Source organism: Salvia splendens, chromosome 2 (assembly GCF_004379255.2).
Source record: "Salvia splendens isolate huo1 chromosome 2, SspV2, whole genome shotgun sequence".
Classification (NCBI taxonomy): domain Eukaryota; kingdom Viridiplantae; phylum Streptophyta; class Magnoliopsida; order Lamiales; family Lamiaceae; genus Salvia; species Salvia splendens.
In genome coordinates, this window is record NC_056033.1 from 6,354,642 (window position 1) to 6,366,471 (window position 11,830).

An 11,830-nucleotide genomic window follows, 5' to 3' on the forward strand; every position below is an offset into this window, starting at 1 on the left:
CAGCAATAGCCTAGCTACATCACCCCTAATTATATAAAACAAATAATTGACAATCACACAAAATACGGAATTAAATGTACGACACAGATACGGGAAAATTCAATAATATTATTTAAATTAAAAAAAAGTACAATAAAAAAATACATTAATTTAAAAAAAATTACATTAAAAAAATACATTAATTTAAAAATTAAGATAGAGAGAGTACCCGTTAAAACAAGTGGTGTAAATGAAAATGACGTGCAAATCACGTATAAATAGTGTTTCAATTTTTTTTAAAAAAAAATTAATTCGCTCTCCGAACGCTCGCCGGTCCTGAGCCTGCAATGGCGGCGAGCGGACCGGCGAGCGCTAGCCGATTTTTTCGCCGAAATGGCACTCGCCGGTTCCAATGGTTCGGCGAGCGGACCGGCGAGCGCCGAAAATCGGCTAGCCGGCCCGCTCGCCGCCATTGGAGATGCTATTACTACTAGTATAATTTTTTCAATAGATGCTTCTGAAATTATGATGAGTCTCAAACATATAAAGGGATATTAGCGATTGTGGAGAAAAAGTAAATTACAAACATTCTACGGTGAGTATAACTTATTTGGACGAGAAAAAAAATTAATTTTCTATAATACTCCGTATATATATAATTATAGATTAATACTATTTGATACTATTTGTTTTTGTTTTAAATATTTAGTTTGAGCCAAATAAAAAATAAAAATAATATTAACAACATTAATTTTATAAATTACACAACAATTAAAACCTCTTTAATATATAATTAATAAAGTTAATAACAAATTAAAGTCTCATCATAAGCCCCACATGATATTAATCAATCATATTAAAAAAAAATTAGGTATCTTCAACGCATATGCAACAATAATTAGACATTATCTTTCCATCTTTAAATGCAACATATCATATTCAGTGACAAAAATATAAAATCTGTCTATTTTCCTGGAGTACGTGGAAACCACTGTGAGCAACTATATTCAATAAAAAAGAAAATATACTTACCTCTATTTTCTTTTTTGTTTCGCCGATATAAATAAATGTGACAAAATTAGTTAAACCTTAAGGTCAATGAAAATTTCCAGGCTGCTAAACGAGACGAAAATACTTAATACTCGATTGAAAATGATGGTCTATTACATTAAAATAATACTATACTTCTATATCCCACTTTAAATGAAACATATTCTATTTAGTACAAGATTTTATGTAGTTTTATTTTATTGTGAGATACATAAAATAGAAAAAATACTAATTAAAGTAGAGATAATAATGCATATGTTCACGGATCAATTTTTCATGATAATGGTGTTTTCATTTACCGATCTCATTTTTAAAATTTTTATTAATTACACTAGTGATGCCCGAGTGCCCGCGCATCCCCCAAGAGCTTGCAATGCGTTCGACTAGCATAACGTTCAAGGAGGCGTGACGCGGATGCCCTTAATCTCGACTTATATGGTAGCAATATGTGAAAAAAAAAATTTATACAAAGGAATGCACGCGTAGTTGAATTAATAAAGACTCCTTATAATTCGAATTTTAAATATAATCTTGATAATAAGTGAATTAGCTATTTAAATATGTAAATTAGTTGAATTATGTAGAGAAAGACACTACATCATTGATGATAGCTCCTTTTTTGCACCTAACAAACCTTGAATTTGGTCGCTCTTAATATCGACCAATTTTCCGCAATTTATATTATAAAATTACCATTAAACAGTAATATTCCATCTCCATGATTAAGTTGATCATCGCCCAGTTATGCTAGAACAACTCGAATACTTGCAATTATTTACTACTAATATCGTCATGTTTGTTAGAGAAGTCTTTAATTAATTCTTTAACTTGTGAAATAAGTGAACTGAATGACGGTGGATTAACAAATGGTAATTAAGAGGACAACCATCTCATCAATACTACGTACATTTGTACTACTTATTGGTTTCGATTTAGTAAAAGAAAATTAATTAGTGTTTGGAAAGCTTATAATTTTAGACTTACCATTCTAATGTCGTAAATAATATTTAGGCAATTTGTCAGAAAAATCAGCAAGTTTTTCAATATTTGATCAATTTCATAAGTTTCTACAATGATTGATTATATCATAATTTTGATACTTTTTTCTTAAATGTCTTCTAATCTTGGATATGGAGGAATTATGTATGGTGTGATAAGTGAAAAATAAGTCTATTAGATAAAATGCTCAGCTATTTAAACAATATTATTTAAAAATTGGGAAAAAGGTAAAAATTATGATATAGTTGACTACTATCTTTTTAAATTATTAGATTGATAAAAAAATGATTGAACTTGGACGATTTTTGGGCAATATACATACTGTCTACTACTTGGCACACATCTTACATAATTTGTCTTAAATATATTGTAATGATCTTCAACTTGTAATTCTTAATGATGTACAGATTTTAGTGATTTAATGTGAAAAATCATTTTTTATTCGACATAAAATCATTACTCGCTAAAGTACTCATCATTATCATGATCAATTTTAAATTTTTGAAAAAAATTTACGAGTACTCTCCCTTCATTAAATTGTACTACTTTAAAATTACAAAAAATGGAGTACGTGTGAAATCACTTCATGAATTCGTGAAAAAAGTGGATTTGGTGGATCATCCATCCTTTTCTTTCTCTTTCAACTTTTGCAATTTCAATTTAATTTATCGTATAAAGTTATGATATCTCTAATTAAACATTAGCCTAACTTACCCTAAATAGTCAATTACGGCTTTAGGGCTTCCATAGTTTTTATCCTTGCATCTAGAAATATAAATATTTTTTAAGGCAATCTAACGCTTATTTTATTAAAATTGAGTTAGTATATGCAAAATTACAATTATTTTAAAATTTTTGATAATTTAAATGATGGATTTGAACTTTTAAAAATTTGCAATTTTCCTTCATCCAAATCTAAGAAAATTGAAGTTGCGTTGATGAAAAAAAAAATCATGAAAGCGGTGGGTAGGTAGCAACATGGAGGAGACAACCGACAACGTATAGGTTAGAGTGTGGAGAAATTAATTTATTTATTACTTCTTCGTTCCCTCAAAATTGTGGTGGAACTTTTTAGCACATAATTTAGAAAAATGATAGTTAATGTGTTAAATAGATAAATAAAAAAGTAAGAGAGAAAAAAAAGTTGAGAGAATAAAGTAAAAAGTTAATAAATTAGAGAGAATAAAGTAAAAAAGAGTAAAATAAGAGTAAGAAAAAGTGTTTATTATTACTATATATACTATAAGTTACACAACTATGAGCTAGAAAACCTCCCAAACTGAAAAATAACTCAACTAGAGGGAATGAAATGAATACTAATTTTTATTTTATAATGCCGTTTAGTTATCCACATTGTGACATTTATACATATTTGTACCTCTATTCCGCCAAAATTGTACACATGCGCATTTTCTCGTAAATAGTTGTGGGAGAGTAGAATAATTTTGTCACTAATTCATCATTTACAATTCAATTTTTTAAACGTACTAGTACATGATATGAGGAGAATTTTACCAAATTTCATTATCTAATTAGAATTTGACTAAAATTTAACAAATAGTTGTCAATATGGATTCAAGTGGAGTGACAACAATACAAGCGCAATGAGGCAAGTAAAATATACCCATCATGTTCATATAAAAATTTAAGAAATTTTTAATTTCATATTTAAAAGTTTTATTGGATCCAATATCAAATAGGAGTAAAAAAGAATGCAGAATCTAAAAATATGATTTCCTTTGTGAATCTTCTGAAGAGCCTGTCGGTCGATGATGGCATGATGCTTTATTACTTGTACAAGAATCAATGGATGCTTTATTTTGTCAAACGGAGGAAATTAAATTTCGTGTTAATCAATCTAAAAGTGATTAATGCTTAATTACTTTAATATTTTCATATCTTGTCTTAATTACAGCTCTACATACACATATACTGCTAAAAAGTCGACGTTTGGATCTTCCGCTTTCATCTAATATTAACTAATCAATTATAGTACTCCTTCCGTTCCATAGTAATAGAGACATTTTGTCATTTTGATACGTTTCATAGTAATACAGTCATTTTATCATTTTGGTACGTTCCATAGTAATAGAGACATTTACTCTCTCTTCATATCTCTACCTTTTTCATTTTCCACTTTATTATCCTTTTACTTAACTCACCTAACACAATTTTCTTAATCTCCGTACCGAAAAAAACGTCTCCATTAGGCCATCCACAATAGGAATAGCCCAACAATAGCCTAGCCACAAACTCCTCCTGCCACATCATCAACACTAAAAATCCTCCTGCCACATCATAAATAGCTCAGTCATAGCCTAGCCACATCATAAATAGCCCAGCCACATCACTCAAAATTATATAAAATAAATAATTAACAATCACACAAAATACGCAATTTAATTTACGATACATATACGAGAAAATTCAATAATATTATTAAAAATTTAAAAGTACATTAATTAAAAAAAATTACATAATTAACAAAAAAAACTACTGCTGTGCAGTCCTCCGCGCCCATAACTCTTCAATTAAATCATTTTGGAGTCGAATATGAGCCTCCGTTTGGCGCATGTCGGCATGTGCTTGGAGGCGACCGTCTTCATCGTGAGGTACCCCACTCCGTACGTTGGGGGCGGCCACGCCGTGGCTTGGACCGGCTTCATTATCATCGTTGGCCCAATCAGTCAGTTGTCCACCTTCATCTTCGACAATCATGTTGTGCATGATGATACAGACGTACATTATATCTGCAATGCAGTCGACATGCCACAAATGCGTTGGCCCCTTAACTGCCGCCCATCGAGACTGGAGCACACCAAATGCGCGCTCCACGTCCTTGCGCGCCGACTCCTTCCGTGCCGCAAAGTAGGCCTTCTGCTCATCTGATGCGCATCGGATCGTCTTCACAAAGACGGGCCACCTAGGGTATATCCCATCCGCCAAGTAGTAGCCCATATCATGTCGGTTGCCGTTGGCGACAAAACTGATGGCCGGACCGACACCCTGACACTGCTCGTTGAAAAGTGGCGACGAGTTGAGGACGTTGTGGTCGTTGTTCGAACCGGCTATCCCAAAATACGCATGCCAAATCCACAGCCGGTAATCAGCTACGGCCTCGAGGATCATCGTGGGATTCTTTCCCTTGTAGCCGGCAGTGTACATCCCCTTCCAGGGCGGCGGGGCAGTTCTTCCACTCCCAATGCATACAATCTATGCTGCCTAACATCCTTGGGAACCCATGCTGTTCCCCGTGCATCCGCAGCAGATTCCGGCAGTCATCGGGGGTAGGGCTTCGAAGGTACTGATCACCGAATATTTCAATCACGCCCTGACAGAAATACTTCATACACTCCAGGGCAGTCGTCTCACTGATGTGGAGGTACTCGTCCCACATGTCTGCAGCGCCTCCGTAGGCCAACTGCCGGATTGCCGCAGTGCACTTTTGAATAGGAGTGTGGCCGGGTCTGCCAGACGCATCGTGCCTAAAGCGGAAATACAGATATCGTTGCTCCAATCCGTTAACAATGCGCATAAACAGGGACCTGCGCATCCTAAAACGGCGCCTGAAAAGGTTGGCGTTGAACCGCGGCTCCTGTGCGAAGTAGTCTTCGTATAGGCGCTGATGTGCAGCTACGTGATCACGATCAATCACCGCTCGGCGGTGTACCACTGGTCGAGGTCGAGGTACCGCCGGCCGCAAGGCCCTCTGCATCCATTGATCAATCTCACGGTTCGTATAGGTCTCTAGCGTTTCGTTCATTATACGCTCGTACGCCTCAGCATCCCCACCACTCCCACCACTACCACCGGCGTTATTCATTTCTAGGTGTTGATATTGTACAGAAATTAAGATAGAGAGAGTACTCGTTAATACAAGTGGTGCGAATGAAAATGTCGGGCAAGTCGCGTATATATAGTGTTTCGGAAACAAAAAAAATTAAAAATTCGCGCTAGGCGGTGCGCTAGGTGATCCGAACGCTGCAATAGCGCCTAGCGGATCGCCTAGCGCACCAGCGCCACGGAACCGCCGAGCGCTAGGCGGTTTTTTTTCGCGAAAATCGCTGGGCGGCTGCAATAGACCGCCTAGCGCACCGCCTAGCGCCGGCGCTCGGCTAGGCGGTGCGCTAGGCGCTATTGTGGATGCTCTTACTATGGAACGGAGGGAGTAGTAATCTTCAGCCATACGCTGCTAATTACATTTTTATTATGTTGCACTTGTACTACTTAATTGTTTTGATTTATGTTATGTTGAGATTATTTTTAAGAATGAATGTAGACTGATATTTTTGTTGGATCAAAGCAAAGAAACTGGAACAAAATCAAGTGTAATTAATGTAATCAACCAATGCAGAAATCAAATTCAATTATAATAATTGTAAATTCCAATGATAAAACAATCAGTCACAATGAACAGCTAGTTAATTAGTAGTTTTTGAAGTGAAATGAATACTATTAAAATTGGTCAAAAATAATGGCTTAAGAGCAAACCCCCTCTATTCACATGAGATTTATATATCATCTATGTATAGTACATTTAGCATGTGCGAATCCGATTTTGGTGTGTGTTATGTGTACAATCGAATTAAAATTTGAAAAAACATTATGATTATTGAGTATTATTGGTAATTTGGTAGAGTATGAGTTTACTAAACGAAATATTTTGAGTTTAAGTTTCCCATTTTTATTATGCAGACAGAGAATTATGTAAGGTGAAGTAATTGCTTTTGTACTATTACTATGCTCGCTATATTTATTGTATTAGAATGAGCGCAGAAAATGAAACGCTTCTATTAACGTATAACTATGGGAGTATCATATTAAAAAACAAACACTATGCAGTATGAAATTTGTATATTCTGTATGATATCAACAAATGACTAGAAATAAATAATTACACAAGCATAATTACATAAATCTTTTCAAATTAAGACAAACTTCTCAAATTAATTAGACCATCTACGGACCCTACACAATAAAGGTGAAGGCACAAATTATAAATCTATATAAACTTACTAAGACCATCTCCAATCATACACCGAAACTCATTTACGGTGTAGACAATTTTTCCAATCATACGCCAAACTTAAACCCATTTTGAGGTTTTTCAATGAAATAACACCATATTTGGTGTTACTGCAAAAATTTGTTGTGAGACAAATACTAAAAAATGGTGTAAATTTTAAATATGGTATAAATGATTTGAGTAAAACTACTTTTTGTTGTGACTTATAATAAAAAAAAAAAGAGTTTGGATTTAGCATAAATAATTGGAGATGGCCTAAGTAGCCTAATTCTTTTACAGAATAGTATGAAAATATTTTTTTACAACTCACACACCCTCTTCATAGGATTTTGGGTTTTGGCATTTAATAAAAAATATCTTGGTCTCATAAAATTAAATTTAACGTGCACACATTATCTAATAAGCATTGACTATTGAATGTATTCATGTTTAAAAAATGATGTTTTTGGATGAACGTGCAAATATTCCATTTAAAAACACAATTACACCATTTATTTCGTAAATTAGAACCTAACACACGAATCTTCTTCCATGTCTTTTTTCAACCATTCAATCATGAGTACATTTCTCAGTGTCAGACAGATTGTCTTTTGGTTAACTTTCTGACAGATCTTCGACGAACGCTAATGTTTATGATTTTGCGATCTATCGTCAAATAATCTGTCGATTAAATTTGTTGTTTTAAGTGAAACTGTTTTTTCTAATCTATTATCGTTTTTATTTTTCCAATTAGAAATAAATGGCTGCTTTCAACGTCATTCCATACATCACCTTTTTTATTTAATCCACAACTAATTAGCTAGCATATCATAGTAGTAATTAGTTTTGTCATAGGTGGAAATTTCACACATCAATTCCAAATATGCGTCACAGTCAAAATACTTTCACAATGAAGACTAATTACCAATCAGTAATATAAACTGTAGTAGAACGTTCAATAAATTTTCAAACGCTATTCTACTAATTTATGATTAATTAGTCAAGCATGGGATATGTACGGTTATTATTGTAAGCGTAGTTTATTAATCAAGCTTTGACCTTATTATTACTTTATTGTGGGAGTGAGAAGGCTTAATTTGATTAGGTATATATACACCTAATCTTTGTAATGATATCAACATTCAATAGCCATATATCTTAGTAAATCGAACGTTACATGAAAGTGTGAGAATATAATATTAACCGCCCTTCAATCCAAGCCCCCTAGCTCAAGTGGTTGAGGAGGGAGGCAAGGATACCGCGCCATCCTGGAGGTCACGTGTTCGACCCTTGGGAGGCCCATCTTGGGGATTAATTTCCCCTGGGGCTTATGGATTCACTGGCCTGAACCCAGGCATCGGGGGAGTGATCTGGACCCAGGTATCGGGGAGGCTGGTGGCCTAGACCCGTGGCCCATCTTGGGGATTAATTTCCCCCGGGGCTTATGGATTCACTGGCCTGAACCCAGGCATCGGGGGAGTGATCTGGACCCAGGTATCGGGGAGGCTGGTGGCCTAGACACGTGCTAGGGGAAGGAAAAAGCTGGACCCGTGCTAGGGGAAGGTAGGTGGACCCGTTGGTTCCCACCCTTGGCAACGAAGCGCAGCTCGGTGGTAAGACGCAACGGTCGGAGGGGTCCGAGTCACTTCGGGGGTAGATGGGGAACCATCGTCGATCCTCTTTTTTTTAAAAAATAAAAAAATATATTAACCGCCATTCAAGATTCTAAGCATCCCAATTATTCAAGAGTAGAACTGAACACTCTGAAAACGTCATTTTACTGTTTTTCGAATTTTGTTATAGTATTTTAAAATCTTTTTATTTCATATTTCCATTTTATTATTTTCATTTATTTTAGAGTTTTAAGCCTCATATAATAGTAAGGAAACTATAAACACTATTTTTTTTCCCGTCGCATCACCCCAAATTTAGAAAAGCCATCCCCACCTTATTTAATCACTAAGCACAACCTTTTCTTAAATTAAATTTTTTTGCAAACACATTCTCAATTTCGACCATAAGATTCATAAACTAAAAATGAAGGTTTGAAACCAAACTAGTACTAGTACGTATGATATAATGCTCGAACAATTATTGCATATATAAATTTGAAATAAGTGATTTTATTTTGATCGCGTTGTTTCCACGTTTATGTAGATCACATGCGGAAAATAATTAATACCAATAACTCAATAAATGTATTAAAAGAAATATGAAAAGAATAACGCGGACATGTAAACAAGACCAATTTTTTTCATGTATATAGTACATTATGTTTGGCCACAAAAAAGGAGACAAATCGTATATTTATATCAAAAGAAAAAGCGAATCACTTTCACTTTATCTGATAATAGATTCTAAAAGACGACATAATTCTAATATTAACTTGAACTAATTCTTGAAATGTAAAAGCTTGTTTTAGTTAATTGTAGAAAAACCACTTACACTAGAAATTCAAGAAAAACACGTTTGCTCTTTGATATTCCAAGTCATCTATATATGATCAATTTAAGTCAATATATAGATTATAGTGTATTGATTGCGTTATGACAATACTAAAAATTACTATAGGGTTATAATTAGCAATATACATATCTTTTAAACAAGGATGATTTTGAGAATAATCCCGAAATGGATTATTCCGCTAATCAATATTGATATTAAAATATTGGAAGTACAAAGCTGTTTAAATTTAAATTTTTTTTTTCATTATTCCATGGAGAAAATTCCTGCAAGGATGAATAGCACATGACCCACTGGCAATTTGGTCCCCCTCCCCATATATTTAGTTAAATATTACTTCAGCCAAATTTCCTTTCAATTTTCTAATATCATAATATAGTAGTACATATTTGTATATCCATAGTAATGAAAATGAAATAGAATAAGTGATAAGAGTATATATGTATAAAAAGAAGACTGTGAAGACTTTTCCGTGTGAACTATTGGAAATGTCACTAACAAACAAACAAACAAACGCTAGCAACTTTCATAAACTATTCCTAGTCAATTTATAAAATAATTTATCGACAACCAATCAAGAAACTTAAACAATTAAATAAAGTGTCACACAAATTTTCACGATTCACCTAATAAAAGTATGGTTAAACCGAAGCTATAAAAAGGGGTGGAAGTGGTGAAGTAGAACACCAACAAACTCCAAAACCCTAAATATGGGAACAAAAGCAAAAATGGCTTCTTCTCTTACCACCACTTTGGTGGTGGCAGCTCTTGCCATCTTCTTGCCGGCAATAGCCAATGCTAACTACTACTACACTTCTCCTCCACCACCATACCACTACTCATCCCCTCCACCGCCGGTGCACTCTCCCCCACCACCTTACCACTACTCGTCCCCACCGCCGCCAGTGCACTCCCCCTCACCACCGTACCACTACTCATCCCCACCACCACCTAAGCACCCGTACGTGTACAAGTCACCACCACCACCAACACCCGTGTACAAGTACAAATCTCCTCCCCCACCAACACCGGTGTACAAATACAAGTCACCACCACCACCAACGCCCGTGTACAAATACAACTCTCCACCACCACCTAAGCACCCGTATGTTTACAAGTCCCCTCCTCCCCCAACTCCAGTCTACAAGTACAAATCACCACCACCACCCACTCCGGTGTACAAGTACAAGTCCCCTCCGCCACCAACACCCGTCTACAAGTACAAGTCACCCCCACCCCCAACCCCTGTGTACAAGTACAAGTCTCCTCCTCCACCAACACCCGTCTACAAGTACAAGTCACCACCACCACCCACTCCGGTGTACAAGTACAAGTCCCCTCCTCCACCAACTCCAGTTTACAAGTACAAATCCCCTCCACCACCAACTCCGGTGTACAAATACAAGTCACCACCACCGCCAACCCCCGTCTACAAGTACAAATCTCCTCCGCCGCCGGAGCACAAGCCATACTACTACTCTTCTCCACCTCCTCCTCACCACTACTGATCAACGAATTTTCAATGTAAGTAGCTTTTACCATAAATTAAGATTATATAGTAGTACTACTATTTTTTTAAAAAGCTGATATTTTAAGAAAGGATGAATTTATTACCTATGCAGGAAATGGGAATGTCTGAAAAAGACAACGTGGCTGTGGCCGAAAGAGATGGATCCATGCATGAAGAGAAGATAAATTAAATGAGGAAAATTATATTATTAGCAATAAGCCAAAGGCAGACGCTCTTTCCATATTTTATTTTGTGTGTTTGTTTGATGTTTAGTGCAAAATGTTCCCATCTTTCTGTAATTTCATATTTTCTATATTGTTCAATTCTAAAGGTGTTCCTTTTCTACTTTTCTCAATTCTGTCTCTCTCTCTCTATATTAAATCAATTATATATATGATCAGGTGAAAGTTAATGAAAATATACTTATTTACTAATTTTAAGGCTAATCCATAAATATACGAAGCTAAGTTATGATGAAATATTAGACATTAAAATTTAGAATTATAGATTTAGCGGTGGAAGACGAGCTAGTATAAAGTTATTTCGCAATTTTCAAAATTATGCGGCCTTTTCTTCTGATTTTAGTGCTTTACAGCTTAGATATATATATATACTATCATCAAAGAAAAAGTTATACAGATAATAATAGGAACGATAAAATAATAAGAACTTCAAATTTTGTCTATAACTTAGTCCACTGAGATTAATTAATAAATCTTAAATCTAATTTACATGAATTTTTTATTTTATATATATTTGAAAAACTATTATTTTTAAAAAATGATAAATAGATTAAACTGGTTTAATTGAAAAGCTTCTTTAAA

General features: G+C 34.9%; 1 protein-coding gene across 1 annotated transcript; it reads left to right on the plus strand.

Annotated features, from left to right (window-relative positions):
* The first annotated feature begins 10,170 nt into the window (after window positions 1-10,170).
* Window positions 10,171-11,361, plus strand: LOC121760282 (extensin-like). Its single transcript, XM_042155934.1, has 2 exons — window positions 10,171-11,020; window positions 11,119-11,361. Exon 1 carries the CDS (start codon window positions 10,207-10,209, stop codon window positions 11,002-11,004), a length of 798 nt encoding a protein of 265 aa, XP_042011868.1. The 5' UTR covers window positions 10,171-10,206; the 3' UTR covers window positions 11,005-11,020; window positions 11,119-11,361.
* The last annotated feature ends 469 nt before the right edge of the window (window positions 11,362-11,830 follow it).